At 43.4% G+C, this 17,888-nt stretch overlaps 1 protein-coding gene across 2 annotated transcripts in view; it reads left to right on the top strand.

The window, feature by feature from the left end:
* enah (ENAH actin regulator) overlaps window positions 1-17,888 on the top strand; it is an 87,693-nt gene that overhangs the window by 21,401 nt on the left and 48,404 nt on the right. The window contains exon 1 of one of the 2 annotated variants that reach the window (XM_030771438.1): window positions 8,065-8,153. The exons of the other annotated variant lie outside the window; for it this stretch is intronic. Coding sequence (XP_030627298.1) covers window positions 8,065-8,153 — 89 coding nt within the window. Of the gene's footprint in view, window positions 1-8,064; window positions 8,154-17,888 lie in introns of those variants that run through there. 2 annotated transcript variants of the gene reach the window in all.

The following is a 17,888-nucleotide window of genomic DNA, read 5'->3' as shown; positions in this document are numbered from 1 at the left end:
GGGACTAGACTAGTCTCCTTGAGCACTTTGACCCGGTCTCTTAAAGTGGTGTGTGGAAGTACATATGAATGTCACACTGGGGAAGGGGTTCTCCACTAATCCTTTAAATTCACTGGCCCAAATCACCACAACGCAGTAGAAAGCCAGGTCACCATAGAGACGGTGTCCAACAAACAACCTGGAAAAAAAGTGAATCTCAGAGAGACACAGCTGTCTTTGTTTGCGGAAGTATATGTTTAATAACACTTCTCGGTTTTGGCTTGTTTGACTGTTGCGGTTATTTTGTTTGTTTATTTTTTTCTTCTTCTACGAAATCTTTCAGCTCTCCTATAGTGGACCTTCATAGAGGACTGTTCTTTACTGTAACAAAAAAAGGGTGGACACCCACGGCTTTTCTGTGTCTCTGTTCCAGTGTGAGCCTGTAATGATGAAGTTACAGTACTTGTGGTCCTGAAAATAGCTCTGGAGGTCAGGGTCATGGTCCTTACCCCTACGTCTATCTCCGCTCCGTACATCTGAAAGCTGAGGTGCCTGCCTGCAGTTATTTTAGAGGTGATTTATTGGCATGGATGGTCCGTCAACCCAATCACGGCTTATGTGTGTCAGGAAAGGAAAGCCGGATACCATAGATTTGTTGCATTTCTCAAATTCCAAATTTTAGACTTCTTACTCAGAAATGGAACAGCAGTCATTTGAAATCTTGACTCTAAAAGCTACTGCACATTCAATGAGTTCCACTGCAATCTCTCAGCCATAAGTACGATAGTCATGGATATATTTTTATTAAAATACATAACTGTGAGTTACTGGGAATTCTTTTGTTCCTATAATCTGTATTACTGGTTGCCTGCCTTTTAAATAAAGACAAGATGTAATATGTTGAAATACTTTTTCAGTGTGTAGTAAGTATTGAGATACTCAATGCCTTTTTTTTTTTTTTAACTGTGTATGTGTTATAATATACTTCTGTAATCCAGATTTCCTTTCTAGTTGGTAGTGCCTTACATAAGGTGAACGCATATTCACTGGCTGTGAGACAGATTTAGGAAGAGAAGAACTGGGGATAGAGAGAGAGAGAGTGTGTGTGTTTGTGTGTGTGAGTGTGTGTGTGTGTGTTGGGATGTGAGTGAGTATAGGGCTTGAGGTGGAGGGATTTAGAGAGAGAGAGTGTGTGTGTGTGTGTGTGGGGGATGTAGTTTAGTATAGGGTTTGAGGTAGAGGGGTTCACACAGACTTAGTTCATGACTCTTTTTCGGTCAGCGGGTTTATTTTGGGGTGGAGGGGGGACATTCTTTGGGGCACTGCCTAACAGGCCACATTTAGCCCTTGAAGGAGGAGCCTGGGTCGCAGGCCTGCTGGAGCGTCAGTCTGGGTCTTCACAGTCTACCACACGCAGCCTCCATACACACACACACGTACACACAGTCGAGACGTTTACCAGGAGGAGCAGACGAACGGCTCCGTCACTGGAGATTTAGGAGACGCAGACATGACGCGTGATGTGTGAGTCTGTGATGGAGAGAATTCTGAATTGGGGATGTGTGTGTGTGTTTGGGATGATTACATTTCTTTATAGCAGTGGGGTTTTTTCTTTTTTCTTTTTTTTTTTTTGATATAGTAATACTCTTTGAGAGCCTTGATCAGTTGGAGGCAGTGATTGCTTTGGGAAGCTTTAGTACTGGAATGGTAACCTGGGTGTTTGTTAGAAGTCCTTGGGGAGGTTTTTCCCCTTTGTTTCAGTGGTATCTAATTTTACCAATCACTTTTATCACTTTTTTTGCCATTTTATGCTGAACTTTCAAATTTTTCTTGACTCTGTATCTCTTTGCAATTCCTCTCTTTCTCTTGCTGTCCCTCTCCCTCAACCCCTCTCTCTCCCTCTCTCTCTCTCCCTCTCTGTCTTGCTCTCACTCTCTCTTCCACTCTCTCTCTCTCTCTCACTTTCTCTGTACGGTGAGGCAGTATTTATAGACCATCTTCTGTAATATTTTAGTACAGTGTCTCTTCTCCAGAACTCATTCATCCTAATGCTGAATCCAGTTTAGAAGATGCCATATTCTGTAATAGATCATGACCAAGCACTTTTTCTTTCTGTGTGCTGCTTTTGTAGGGAAATTTATCGAGCCTGTGCAGTGAAAATGCAGCTGAACACTACCCAGGAGACAGTGTATGGTCACAGACAGTTGTTTTAAAACTTAATTGCATTACTCACAGGTTAATAAAAATCAATTGAATTTAATTGCTGCTGTGGCATACAGTCCCTTTTATTTATTTATTTATTTATTTATGTATTTATTTATTTGTTTGTTTGTTTGACCAGCTGTGTTCTGCCTCCGTTGTATCATGTTCTGTACCTATTCAGTGATAGATTAGGTTTTCTGCCATTTGCTTGCACAGATGGAACTGAGATGAAAAGTTTTGGGTTTTTTTGTTGGCTGAGAAATTTGTGCATAATTCTGAATAAAGCTTGCACAGGCACGTTTTTAATGTGAGCATCATGACTCAGATATTGGATGAAATATCATTCTGGCCTTGTTTTGTGCAGTGCGATTGTCTAGCCTGTTTTCTCCGGTCACCTGTAGTGCCGTGTAACTGTTTGGTAACGGGCTTGTCTCCGGACACTCCTCCCGTCTGGATTGTTCGGACTGTTCCCTCTGCATTATTCACACCGTTCCCCTCAAAGTCGCTTTCTCCCTTCCTCCAGTTGCCCGGGCGTTTTTGTTTCTTTGGGGTTTTTTTCTGTTTTTTTTGGTTCCCCTCTACCTTCTCATTAGGCGTACTGGCGAGTTAGTGTCTGTGTGAGTTTTCTGTGTGAGACACTGTGTGCAGGCGGATGGCACACCTGTTGGCAGAGCTGTGTGGACACATCCTCTCAGGGGTAGTGCCAGTCTGGTGAGGAAGAGGTGCACAAGCCGTGCGCCAGTCTCAGTCTATGGCCAAGGTCATGCTAGGTGCCACCGAGCCCTCAGCATGTGCGTCAGGAGGCTGGCTTTCCCTGAAATACAGATGTTTACTTGCCTAAGTTAGGAAAAGGAAGCCATTTCTGTCTTGCACTTGACCAAACTTTGCAAGGCTGGGAGGTTGTAGTAGAAAAAAAAAATGTATGTGTTAATAATAATTATACATATGTTTTATTACATATGTGTATAGTCGGAAACTGTGGTGCTTATCCTCAGCTGTTTGTTGTGTTGCTGATGGATTTGCGGCGCTCCCGTGGGAAACTATCTGAAAGACGATGTTCACATTTGATGCTTTTGCAACAACACATGTACATGCATGTTACTCAGAAGCATAAATTATTCTCTGCTTATCGCTAACGACTTATTTTTTTTTTTTTTTTTCCTCGCAGTTATTTTATGTTCTCCACCATTTAGGTGAAGACATGAAGTCGTCAAGGAGACGGGAGATGAGTGATAGCTGAGTCTAAGACACTCTTTTCTTTTGTCCTTTTCCTGTGTTTAAACCAGCTGTTTGCAGTTTGTCATTGTCAGTCAAGCTATAATGTCACAAACACTATGGCACAGGTGTATTTTACACTCCTGCTCCTGTGACTTGGAGGACTGTGTCTTGGCTCCTGGCACTGCTTGGTCATCGGATCACAAGTCATCTCTCTGTGTGTGTGTGTGTGTGTGTGTGTGTGTGTGTGTGTGTGTGCGCGTACATGTGTGTGTACAGTAAGTGTTGCAGATGTCTATTCCATCTGTTTGAACCAGTGAAGGCATTGAGGTGTGAGTCATGTGTGGGTCCAGAGCTTGGTTTGAGGCTTGGGCATGGTGGAGCCCCCGTTGATCTCTTCCTCTATATCTCCCTCTCATCCACTTTTTTGTTTTGGAGTTGGGGAGGGGGGTCTTCCTTTCTTTTTCCTCTTTCTCTGCTCTCATTCTATTTTTGTTTTACTTTTCTTTTTTTTTTTTTTTTTTTATGGAATGCCCTAGCTATGCTAGTCTGTTATAATGTACCATAGGGAAAGACTGTTGGATATGGTGGGGAAAAGGTCACACTTTCAACCCTGTCATTCATATTTCCCCAACAGATATTCTCGTCCCACTCATACACCCCCTCTCCCCCTCCCTCATCTTTTCTTTCACTGCCAGACCCCCCCCCCTTCTCTCTCTCTCTCTCTCTCTCTCTCTCTCTCTCTCTGTCCTGCCCTGGTGAACAGTGCTGACTTTGTGTGATAGAGCAGGCGACTGGGGCCAGGCCTAGCATTCATTGCCATTTACTAAGCCGATTTAAATGATGGCTGAATATGGTAACCTCTGGAGGTGTGTGTGTGTGTGTACGCGCATGTGGGCATTAGATGTGAATGCGTGTGTGTGTGTGTGTGTGTGTGTGTGTGGCTGTAGCAGATCATTTATTGTGGCGGCACAATAAACAGTTTGCTTTAATCCTTTTTCTCTCTCTGGGCCCAGCTGATCTTCAGCAGGGGCACGTGCAATACAGCCCCCCAACCCCCCCCCCCCCCCCCCCCCCCCCCGGTCTGTTTGTCTGTCTGTCTGTCTGTCTGTCCGTCTGTCTGTCTGTCTGTCTGTGTGTGTCTGTCTGCGTGTGTCTGTCTGTCTGTCTGTGTGTGTGTGTGTGTGTGTGTGTGTGTGTGTGTCTGTTTGTGTGTGTGCGTCTCTCTCTCTCTCTCTCTCTCTGTGCGTGTCTGTCTGTGTCTGTGTCTGTGTCTGTGTCTGTGTGTGCGCACGTGAGTTTGTGTGTATTTGTGTGTCTGTCAGGTCAGTCCTCCGGTAGACACACGGGCTGTTTCTTTAAACCAATGAGAGGGAGGATCACACCTGAGTCTCATTGTGCCTCATTCATTATTTAGTAATGCCAAAATGCTCTGCACCCAGGCATGCCATGTGCTGACCTGCTGAGTGGAATGGCTTTGGTAATGTTAACCTTAATGAAAGACAAAGGACTGAGATACCGCCAAACAGCAGGCTATACTCAAACAAGCGCTACATTTAAGTTTGTTTTTTTTTTCTTTGTTCTTTTTAAGGCAGGTTTGTATGGTTTTGTGTGTGTGTTTGTGTTGTGTGTTTGTGTTGAGTGTATCTGTGTGTGTGTGTGTGTGTGTGTGTGTTTGTGTTGTGTGTGTGTGTGTGTGTGTCTCTTTATCGGGGATTGTTCTGGAGTGCTGACTGTGGTTGATTTGTTGAAGGTGTGTGTTCATGGCTACAGCCAGAGTTAGATTCAACAGGAAGACAGATTGTCTCCAGTGCCCCTCGACTTGACTTGCGTCCTCCACAGCAGTTAGGGTTGCACGGTCATATTGAATTCACTGCAGTCTGAAAAGAAACAACAACATGGTGACATTTCAGACCGATGACGGTAGACTTCAGATGCTCTGTTTATAATAATCTGTGATAATCTGAATTCAGATTATCTGTTTCCCCTTCGCGCCTCTCCACAACCAGACATCAACGCGTTGTGACAAACCACATTTAATGTGAACCCAGAATGAATTCAAAGTAGAATTTCAGTGTGGTTTTTGCATTTTTAACTGTGGCAAAGGTCCTGTGGGCGTCCCAGCAGTGTTTGCGGTGGGGAGATGCATGTCTGTGGTATATGACTGCTGAGGAATAAAGAGTTATCTGACAGTGATATTCAGAGGGATGTGGTGTTTGACACTTTGGAGCCAGCCCTCTGCAGACAGACGTCTGTCATCCTGATCACATGCTAAGGGCCATGTTGCAGGGTCGTGCTTCACGTCACAGATGCTGGTGTACATGAGAATGTTGTGATGGATTGAGTTGTTCAGATTTGGAGCAGACACACACACACACACACATAGTGTCGGACCTGTCTGTTTCAGATGACGGGCGCAATCTAGGACATATCTGTGCTTTAAATACCAGTACCAGACTGTGTTGCTTCACTGTGTACGTGCACAGGCACGTTGCGTGTGTGTGCGTGTGTGAATTCAATAGGATAGGTTTGAATGGGCTGGAACGAAGTTTCACTGTTTATTTACCTCTTATCAGATGCATGAGTATTTGTTTCCTGTGTAAACTGTGCCATCGGAGATGAAGAGAATCTGCTGTGTGCTGGTTTGTGTGAGTGCGTTTAATAACACATGTCTGAAAAGACACGTAGTCTGAAAAACATCAGCCTCTGGTTTTGTTTTGGCACCCTTTCCAGTGTGGCAGAAGCCCGATTGTTTGGAGCCATCGTAAGTATCCACTCTCATGCAGGTTTGTGTGATATCCATGTCTGGAGTGGTCGAACAGAATATTCTAATAATCTCTCTGTGATTATCAGTGACAGTAAGTCAAGCAGCTGGACACACTCTCGTGCATCATTTAAAATTGTTGTTTATGATGTCACTGCCCTTATTTTTATTCGTTCATTAATTTATTTATGTATTTTCTCGGCAGGGAGCAAATTCCTCCCACTCCAGGCTATTTTGTTAAACCCCTTTGTTTTTTGGTTTTTTTGGGGGTTTTTTTGTTTTGTTTTGTTTTTTAAAGGGGCTGGTCATTATCTCAGCACCTCTGCAGAGCCTGTTCTGCCTCTCACATTGATAAGGTCCTCATCCCGCATCTGACCTGTCAATCATGCCCATCTGTTCCCGTGGTGACAGGAGGACAGGCCACTTTTGTACCACCCAATCTGGAGACATTCCTCACTGCCTCCCACCTCCCCATGTCAGTGTGAGATCTATTGGGGGGGGGGGGGGGCAGGCATGAAATTACTGATCTGAGATCAGTTTCCCTCTGCCGTGCTCTAAAGATAAACAGCTGTTTTACAATTGTTGTTTTTAATATGACTGATTCACACAGAATTCAAATGAATGGCATGCTCTCTGTTTTTTTTTTTAATGGTGTCAGTAAATTAAAGCGCTTTTTTTCCCACTCCATTCACACTGAACAGTTGTAAAACAGATGATGTTTGTAATATCCAATCCTTAGATTTAATTTGTTCATTTTTTAAAGACAACACATCATGTATTACAGAAGCTCCTCTCACAGAGAAATTGAATAGCAATATAACAATAATTTAATATGATAAATAAGTGCAGAGAGAGCCTGTCCTGGCAGAAACAGTGACTGACGTGTAACCTATGTTGAAACGCTTGGTTGTGTGTGTGTCTGCCCATAGGCTCTTTAGACTGGTCCCTAATCATAATGTTTGGATGTCAGAGTATGAGGAGATTGTGGTAGTTTGGCTTTCAGTTCTCTTGACGTGTGGCTGGTCTCTGCTGAGTCTCTCTTCCTGCGAACATTTGCTGATAAGAGGGCCAGAGTGGTGGAGTGGCGTGGGGGGTTTGGGTGTGTTAGCTGAAAGGCGTTTATGTGTCGACTCGCTGAGCCAGACCAGACCTCTCACTCAGTTCCCTTGACCTCTGGGAGTTCACCTTATCAAAAGCTCCCTCTGACTCGGAGAGTGTAGGAAAGAGGTCAATGATGGTATTATAGGGGAGGCTACAGAGTGGCATAAAAAGGGAAGGAAAGAAGGTCCTGTTTCATTGGATCAGTCCAAACTCCAGCACATCCAAAGAGTCTTAAAATGGCCTTTCTCTGGCTATTAGTGTCTCCTAATGTAGCTCAGTAAAGCTGAGAGCATCTTTATACCCACCACCGAGGGGAAGTTCCCTCTGTCACATCGCATCCACACAAATCTTCCTGCGCGCAAAGCTAATGCGGTTTAGCTGCTATTGAGAAGTCTCTCTATAGAGATAGAGAGTGTGGTTGGAGAGAGAGAGAAAGAGAGCGAGAGAGGGGAGGGTGCTAGTAGGGAGAGAAGGGGAGGAAAGAGAGAGAGAGAAAAAAAGCTTGCTCAGTTTAGCAGTAATAACACAGTGTTGCGATTTCATCTTCCCCAAACGTGATCCTCCTTAACAACTGCGAGCGCTCAGATGCCTGTTGCCAGGTTACCGTCCGGCACTGTGAAAAGCGGGACCATCGTATATGCGAGGAGCATGGAGAAGCACCATTGACTTGCTCCCATCGCTAAATAATGAATTACCGATGCGTTCTGACCCGGGGAACACGATGAATAGGCGAGCGTGATCAGGCTCGAATCCGCAGCATTCGGGAGCAGTAACCGCCGAACACGTAAGAGAGCCCAGGACCCATGCAGCTCCAATCTGCAACACACTGCAAGGTGTCTGGCTTCATTCTCAATGAACGATGCGCCTTGTCTTCGAAAATGGAAGTCCATCGGTATGTAAGGCTCTGGCAGTTTGTGGGGGGGGGAGTGTTTTGTTTGTTTTCGGTCGTCTTCTTTTATCTGTTTGCAAAAGCCGATCAAAGCAACTGTTGCATATTCAGAGAGAAGCATCTGGCACGTTGAATCTGTAATGCTACTTGAATGCTTGAGCGGAAGCATCGCCTCACGAATCATCTGCTGCATATCCTTGTGAAATATTGAAGATGGTACAATGTTGGAGTGCAACTGCTTTAATTTGCTGTGAGCAGTACCAACTGTGTAAAGCAGAAACAAATCCAGGAGCATAGACTAGGCCAGTTATAATTATGGAATATAGGGGATATGAGTGGTAGAGGGAGAGAGAGTAGCTGAGGGTGTTTGTGGTATGATTACAATGACATTTACTCAAATGGCTCCCTGCAGAGTAGTGGAGACGTGCACTGATTGGCCCTTAAACCATTAAGCCTGCTATAAACATTTGGCAGTCTGCAACATTTTACATACACTGGACCACGTTGATGGGTATCCCCTCCCACCTGTGCAAATGTGGCCACATAGGAAAGGAATGAATATCATGTGCCAATTTACTTATTTATGGATTTTTTTTCCTCTTAGATAACTGTGGTGTTCCTTTTCTAATTTGTTAAGTCGTTTTAAGTGGCGGTCAGTTGTAGGGAAAAGGTTACTCTTCCTGTGTTGATGTTCTGCCATAACAACAAACAGACTGCTCTTTCACTCACTGCCAAAGCTGACCAGGATCAGTGCTGACACGTATTGGCCGGAGCTTACAAAATGAATGCATGTTTAAAGGTGAGCCCCTGATTAGTTATGAGGAATGAGAAAGTGTGTTAATGGTGTCTCAGCAGTTTCTCATTTGAAAAAAACAAAACAAAAAACAAATAAATAAAAAATGTCTGGCATCAAAAGCAGCCAGCCAAAGTCAGCACTCACCTGCCACTTTCACACACTCCCGCCACTTTGTGAAACTGTAAATTATGTTGACACTGGTGCAAATGAGAGCCTCCCTGGCCTTCCTGTGACTGCCCCTCCGGTCCCGCCCTCTAGAGGACTTCAGGTGGCAGAGTCCTCAGAAAGAGCAGGTGTTTTAGGGTAGATGTAGGGTAGATGAAAACTGGTCACGCTGGTATTTTTTATTTTTTTTTTGATGCCTAGGAACCACAGCTGCATGTTACAAATATTTTTCAGTTTTGTTGTTTTAATTGCTCACAGCGTCAGTGATTTAACACTGAATAGACCATGAGCTTCATGGGAGACCTGAATCACAGCAGGTCAAGAGAATGTTAGATTTTAAAGTTATTTCCACTCTTCCCAAATGTTACCCCTCACTTGATTGATTCTCCCATCCGAGAGGGAATGTTTATACAGGGAAGTACTGTATTAGACAAGCTAGACATGGTTAAAGTTCTTCCTATTCATGAACTGCTAATTGGTGGCTTACACAACATGACCAACAGTGAAGTTTATTCCTCCTTGTGTTATCATAGAGTGAGGAGCATACTTTTACTTGCGGCTAGTCAGATTTGAATCTGATTTCCTTAAAGACTGTTTGAGAATGATGAATTTCTGCTTATGAACCCAAGGCAACTGTCATTCGTTGATTACTCCAGTGGGGTGACTGCCCTAATGTGACTCTTTTTATTGGTTATTAGTGAGAGAATTTAATTTCAGTGTCCAATGAGATTATGTTATGACATAGCATTGCCATCAGTTTTGTAGAATTAACAATGAGTTATGTTAAGAGAATAATCTACTGTGTGGGAGGGACATCATAAATCACGTAGTGTTTAATGTTTGTCATTACTAATAAATTAGGTTAGTCTTTTTTCTTGGTCTCTCATCCTTGAGTCAAATGGCAGTGTACCCTGTTCCATAATGCTGAAACAGTCCTAGGGTTACAGGCATTGTATTGCTATGGCATGTCTCTGTTCAAAAGAAGCTTGAGTGCAGTTGTGTCTTGTTCATTGTGGCATGTCTGTTTTTGGGATGTCTCACCCAGCGGCATGGTTTTGTCCCAAACAGAGGAGGGGGGGGGGGGGGGCATCGTTAGTAACTAATTAGTATCTTATCGCTCTTATTGGCCACTGGCTTTTTTCGAGCATGTCCGTGTCTCTTTGTGTCCATGCCTGGAAGCAGCTGTGGTCTTGTAAATAGCTCTTCTGTGTGCAGAGGATGTTGCAGGGCCTGTTTTTATAGTACTAATGCCTCACATTGTCCCGCAGAAGCGTGGCATGAATGAATGCACTCCGGCTTCCACCAGATTGGTATTGTGCGTGACTCACGGTTTGTGAGTGGAGTATATTTTTAAGCCCATTTTGAGCTGTCACTGTGTGGAGGAGTTGAGGTGTTGGCAGCCTTGGGCTTTTCAGCCTGGCCTCGGACGCATCTACCATTCGTGTAATCACTGCGCGAGAAAAAAAAATTGTTCGCCTATTAATGTGGCTATCGTGCCCACACGCCGAGGGTAGAGCAAAAGGACTGGACCCACAAACACCTTTTTCTCATACAGACATGCAACACCCGGCGCTATTTCTGTAGAAAATTTCACCACCTTATGCACATGCTCGCTCTTTCTCTCTCTCTCTCTTTCTCTCTCTCTCTCTCTCTCTCTCTCTCTCTCTCTCCCTCTCTCTCTCTCTCTCTTTCACACACACAAACACACACAGACTCACACAGTGTCAGTTGTCCTTCTCTCCAGTGTGTGCTTACTTGTGTATTTCCGAGGGATAGAGGGATGATCCAGACCAAAAGAGGGGAGGAAAAGAAGACTGAATGGCTCTCTCTCTCTCTCTCTCTCTCTCTCTCTCTCTCTCTACCTTTTTGTCTTTTTCTCACTCACTCTCCCTCTCCCTGTATCATAGAAGAGCCATATATGAAACCCGCCCACGTACACAGTGTTGCTAAGGTGATGGCTGTAACTCCTCAGCCTATAAAAAGACCAGAAGAGAGCAAGAAACTGCCAATGAAGGACTGTGACTTGTTGCTTGTGAAGTGCTACTCTGGCTACCAAGGACAGCCAGTTTACTGCAGATCAAGTCATGATCGCTGGACTGCTGCACAAAGCAAACTATCCTCTCACGTGGCCGCGGTTTGTCCATTCACAGGAGCTGAGGGAGCAACCTAGCTTTGGACTCAAAAGGGAACATTTTGTACATTTTCCAATGCCCAGATATGCATTTGCTCAAGGGAAAAGGCAGAGCAAGAGGTGAGAATAGTGAAAAAAACCCCCAAAAAACTCATCAATATACAGGGCACTTGTGCCTCAAGGTATACCTGTCAAGCAAACAAAAGAAGAGAAAAATCAGTGGGTTTACTGCTGCGTTTTGGTGTTTGAGGACTCCCTGATCCTATTAAACCGTTAACATACTGTACAGTGTTTAACATTTTCACACTTCTTCTCTTCTTTAAACACTCTCATCCACTCAGACTATGAACAGTCTTCAAAGCTTATGTAGTAAGCTGTACCTCCTATGCCTCAGATGTTTGTATGGGCGTGCGTTTCAATTATTTCCTTTCTTTTCATGACTAAAAAAAGGTTGAAGGTTTCAAGACCAGTCAGTGTAGCACTTGTTTTTGAGTTGATAGATCGACTTCCATCTCTCTGTGGGAGTCCAAGCCTATTTCCAGCTCCATACTACACCTACACCAAGCCTTGGACACTTCTAGCAAGCCAGCCGCCTTCTGCCGACGCGAGTCCCACGTTACAGGAAAGTTGTTTAAAAATAGCCGTAGAATACTTTCTCACGCTCCTGTGCCTTGTGGAGCAGGTAAAAATCAGCAGAGATACTTTTTTTGTTGTTGTTTCAAAGGGTCCAGTGCATTGAGAGGATTTGTGTAAATTTATTTATGGTGCATTACGCAAGTTGGATGAACGAGACATTAAAAATGCTGATCCTGGCCATCCCCAAACTGTCCACAAACTAGGAGCCAGATCTGAAATCTTGTCGTTGTTTTGCACAGAGATAGAAGTGTGCCCAGCAACGGCACAAAGCCATGTTACAAAGGATAAGGGATCTATTAGTTACTGTCCTGACATTCACAAGGAGCTGAAAATATGACCAGTGGGAATAGTGAAATATTAGTCACTGATTGGCCATTTGTAGCAGGCCAAGCGGTTTCTAGCCAGGCTAAGTAGTCCCACAGGCCAAAGTGAGAACAGACCTGTACTGTGATCAGAACTTAATTACCATGGTTTGTTTTCAAAATATGTTACACGTGCACATATTGCTCCATTTTTCTGTACTGGACAATATTGAAGGCTGTACAAGGTCTTTCAAGATGCAGACGAGTCTTGTTATATTGGTATTCTATCGGGGTATGGTTTCAGTACCGATATTGCGATCCTAAAGTTAATATTGTGACAATACTACTTTCGGTGTCAGCTTAAACTTTAGACATTTAAACTGAAAGGCAGTTGTTCCTGGTTTTGAAGCTGTACTCTTCCACCTGTCTGCAGGTTCAGTGTAAATGATTTGTACTGTCTGTCCTTCACCTACAGTTTTTCTATTTGGAACAGCCTTTTTTTGCAGTGGTTTGGAACTCTCTAGACTAGGGCTGCATGACTTGAGAAAAATATCTAATTGGGATTTTTCTGACAGATATTACGATTTGATTTTGGATATAATTTTTTAAAGTGAAGCTTCAGTTCAGTATTCACTGTGTAACAGATTTAAAACACGAGATAGAGCATTACCACATGAGATACTATCAAAATATTAACTGCTCTATATTCTAATGCGAGGATGAGAACTTAAAGATATTGCTTCCAACATGTAGGCCTATGTATTACATTTTTTTTATTACATGACTTTGTTGAATACTTGATTCTGAGTGGTCAGGTACAGCATTCTACGGTCTGTTATTTCTGATTACCAGACGGCTGCAGTGAATAACAGATCATTGCTATAGACGCAGTTCTGATCTATAACGGACAATTTTTTTTAACGGAAGCAATAAAATAATTTTTGAATAAATATTTTGTGCAAAACAATTTTATTTCTTTAGTAAGTAGCCATGAAACAAGCGGGTTAATGTACAGCGAGCTGGTCGTTATTGTGAAATAAACTCAACAGGGTGATGCAGGGCCCTGACCCTGCCGGGGTTTATTTCGCAATAATGACCAGCTCGCTCTACATTATCCCTTACTCAATTGGCATAAAACATAGAACAATCTAACATAGAACAGTTATCACAAAAGCTGTGACTGTGTTAAGTTACCTAAATAAGGTAATAATAATAATCTTAAAAATTTTTAAAAATGTTCAAACGTTGCTTTTGACTCATTGGAGGCCATTTTTCTGCATCACGAATGTAACGTTTCCCTTGGGTTTCACCTGTTGTTGTTGGTGGGGCGTATACACAGTCGCCTCGGGTCACTTCTGATTGGTGAGCATGGCTGGTATACGAGGAGCACGGCACTTATGATTGTTGAGCATGACTGTCACACAAGGAGGATGGCATGAATTTGTAAAACCATTGACAGGACCATTTAAGCCCTGGGTCAGATGCTCAGCAGAATGTATATCTTAGATTGCAGCCTTTTGCAATTTGCTAATCGCATTGTTTCAAATTGCAATTTCGATTTGAATTCGATTAATCGTTCAGCCCTACTCTAGACAAGGAGAGTTGGATAGCCAATGGGAATGCATTGTCCTGGTGTCCTAATGTGTTGCACTGTGCTTCCAAGAGTATTGCCTTTGCTTGCTTGGTATGAGTCCACTTGATTTGACGAGCTCATGGTTTCCCCCTGTTATGTCCCCCTCTCCCTCCCTGTCTCCATTTTAATTCTTTCTGGGCAGATTGGAAGGATGCTCTTGCTTCCCCAAACATGTGGTTACATGTAACTGTGCCAGCCGGAATGCCGGGTACTCATCAATATTTAATCAGCAGATGTTTTGCATTCATGTTAATGAAGCTTGCCTTGGAAAGCCCTTTTCCACTTGAGCCCTTGTTCTCTTTCTTAATGATTAGCTAGTTATCTCTCCTCTCCTCTGTGGTTGAAGGAATTAGGTTAGCATATTCATCGCTGCTAAATTCAGTTTATTGTGCATGTGCATTTTTCCTCAAACATCAAAACTGCTACTTTCCTTTAGAATCATAGGTATAGGTTAGCATTCGAGACTCAGAGACTCGACCAGATGGTCATGACTTGGCAATTGCTAAACCGGTAAACAGGTGGGCATGCACTGCTGAGAGTACATTACTGGTGAATAGGATGCCACAGACAGACATCATTTTCCCCAGTGTAAAACCATTTTCCATAAAGTGTAATTTTTTTTTTTTTTCAAACATCATTTCTTCATTCTAAGCATAGAGGACCTTTAATCAGTCATTGTCTCCCACTTTTAAAGCCTTAAAAGACACACACAAAAAAATTGGATTTATGGAGTACTCTCAGGCTGGGAGAGTTGGTCATTTTTGCTGAGTACTCTAGTCCTACCTCTCTGCTGCGTGTCGTAAATCTGTTGATTTATTGGCTGGGGCTGTGGATGCAGCCAGCGTGGGTGGCTTTTGGCCTGTTCCTAGCCTGTCCCAGGGTAGACGGAGAGCCGGGTTGATGTGGTAACCCTGGCTTCCTCCCCCTGGTCCTCTTTGAGAATAGACGCTTTGAGAAACACCACACAGCTGTGCGTGGAAATGCAGTGGTTTACCCCCTGACTCCACTCCACTGATTCACAGCCCCAAAGGAACATGCTCTTAATGGACAAGCCAAACACAAAAATGCACAATAATGCTGTTCTTAAGCTTGTGGTCCTTGTTTCATGCATGTTTGGAGAATTTTCCACATGTTGTCATCCATTAAAGGGTCTGAGAGAGGCTTTTAGCCAGCTTTCCTCCATATGACAAAATTGCATGAAACCTCTGAACCACATCTTAACATTGTTGTTCATCAACCGTGACAAGCATTCAGAGTAAATCTGCCCTCACCTGTGTTTGAAGATCAATGTAACAGTAGACTGAAGACCCTGGAACTTTAGATCTCAACACGTTTCCCCTCCTACAATTCCAGACAGTTTAAGACATTTTAGACATGAAAATCAAAAACTAAATGTAATATGTTCTAAGACTTTATATTTTGCATGGGTCCTTTAAAAATGGCGGTTGCAATCATCTATGCCTGCGTCTGGACCAATGGCTGTACACCTACGTCACAAGGTTCCTATTGCACTGAGAAAGTACCTACCCTGAAGTAGGAGCTGAAAAGGCCCCTCAAAACGGCGTTCTAAGAACTATAATCGTTCTAAGTTCCTGCGGTGCGAACACGCGAAAAAAGGGGTACTTTCTCCAACAGTTCTAAGAACTATGGAAAAGTTCCTCCGGTACGAAAGCGCCTATGGTTTTATGTTTTATTTTACCGGTATTTTATATCCCCCAACAATGACCATTTCTGCAACGTTCAATGTATATTTGTGCATTGAAGAGGTAGCGTACACTCTGCTTTGGTAGGTGCTTGTGTGTCTGCTTATGTGGCTGTGAGCCGCATTTTAACCTAAAATGAAAATGTGTTTATCCAGCTAACGATTTGAGGGCTGCAGCGGGGAAAAAGAAAAAAAGACATGATGCTGCGAGTAAGCATCAGGCACAAGTGCTATGCTAGCACCCGAAAAGTACTATGCCCATCGAGTCTTTCACTGCTGCTGCGGTGGTAAATGCATAAATGCAGGGAGACATTTTTTTTCCATTGGACTGGGTCTGTTGCCATACAGTTTCATTTTCGTTAATGAGAAGGCAGTTATATGTTATCTAATGTGCACTCAATATTTCTGTCATTCAAATTCAATAAAACTGGTTAATTGTGTATACTGTAGTCTAGTTTGTCGATTTCTTTTGCTGCAGTAATGGCATTTTTTTCCTTTTGGAAGTATTTAAAAGGTTTTAAAAGTCAGTACATTTGTACTTAAAAATGTGCAGCTATCCATGGTTAGTCGTAAACAACAGCTCTTAGCTGCTGTACCGTCGGCTGCCTTACGCCACTTCAGCGTTCCTACTGGCGGTGCGAATGCAAACAGAAAAAAGCCCTAGAACGTATGTAGTTCTAGGGGAAGCTCCCCAGGGGGTAGTTCCTATCAAATTAGACCCTAGAACTGTTTGGTCCGAAAGCGCCTTATATGGACACAGTGAGAGACCCACATGGAGAATGTGGTCTTCTTTCTTTCTTTCTTTCTTTCTTTCTTTCTTTCTTTCTTTCTTTCTTTCCCAGAACTTTTCCTTGTCTTTTTTGTTATCTTTTGAAATGGGTTGGACTCCTCCCTCCTGTTTGAGTCTCAGTGGGTTTTATGTTAAGTTACCCAGGACTGCCTGACATTGGGAGAGAAAATGAAATGTAAGGAGGCGTTAGACAGATCGTGAGAGACAAAGTGTGTTTGTGTTTGTGTTTGTTTGTTTGTGTGTGTGTGTGTGTGTGTGCGCGCGTATGTTTGTGTGTGTGCGTGTGTGTCTGTGTGTGCGTCTATTTGTGTGTGTGTGTGTGTGTGTGTATGTGTGCGTGTGTCTGAGAGAGACAGTGTGTGAGAATATGAGTGGGACATCTGTAATGAATGTGAAAGGTTTGCAGTGTTTATGAGGCAAGTCTAAGTCTCATTTAGCTGAGATGGATGAGTGTGGTCTCTGGTGGTATAAGTGGCTGGCTCCAACTCCTGACAGCTAGTAATAAAGTCCATCAGCCCTGCTCCTCTACGTGTTAAGATCTCATCACCATACTTCAGTGTCTGGATTCAGTGGTAGTTCTCTCTCTTCCTGCTCTCTCTCTCTCTCTCTCTCTCTCTCTCTTTCTTCCTGCTCCATCTCTCTCTCTCTCTCTTCTCGCTCCCCCCCCCCCCCCCTCTCCTTTCCCGCTCCCTCTCTCTCTCTCCCTCTCTCTCTGTCTCCCCCTCTCTCTCCTTCTGTCACCCTGTAGAGGCAGCTCTGTTTGTGAGATAAAAACAAGCGAGAAAAGAAAGCGGTAAATACTCAACAAGCAGCCGATCTTTGTTCCGACAGGGTCAAAATCCTGATGACACGGTCTTCTGCACACCTGCTAGGAAGCTACTACTGGTGATTGCTCAGTCTGTGAATGTCTGTGACAGTGCTTTAACATTGTACAGCTGTCCCCAAATGATTTTGCTCATGTCTGTATGTGTGCTGTAAAAGGTTTACAAGACTAGATGGGGATTGCTGACATCAGCAAGATTTTTTTTTTCCTTTTCTTTTTTTTTTTTTTTTTTTTTTTTATTTCTGACAGGTTTGTGTTTTGTCAATCTGTACATGTCCGATTAGAAACAGTGGAGCAGTCTCTCAGGATATTTGGCTCTGTGAGACTGTGAGAGTACTTGATGATTATTCCTCTTGATTGTGCTGGTGTTGAATTGCATAATCAGGCCTGGGGTTTTTTCCAGAGCTCCCCCTCTCCCTTTCCCCCCCTCAGGGGCATTTTGCAGGCAGAGCACTTCAGCTTTGACGTCACCGCTGCTTCCTTTGATGTTGTATATTTGTGTTGAGACATTAACTTAATAAAGGAGTGAAAAAGCCCCCCCCCCCCTCCACACACCCCTTTCCCTTTCTTTTTTTTTTTTTTTAATTTGCTGTACCATAGCATCACTGCAGATGTTTGTGTGAATGTACAGTAATTATCCACCATCCATTGTAGGACAGATGGTGAGAGAGCAGAATTCCTGAATGCAGAATGTGAACTTGCATTGACTGTTAAGTTCAGGTCAAAGGGTGTCTTTGAGACTAAATATGAACACAGTCTG

This window comes from Chanos chanos, chromosome 4, assembly GCF_902362185.1.
Source record: "Chanos chanos chromosome 4, fChaCha1.1, whole genome shotgun sequence".
Lineage (NCBI taxonomy): Eukaryota > Metazoa > Chordata > Actinopteri > Gonorynchiformes > Chanidae > Chanos > Chanos chanos.
This window is presented reverse-complemented; position numbering and strand designations above follow the sequence as displayed.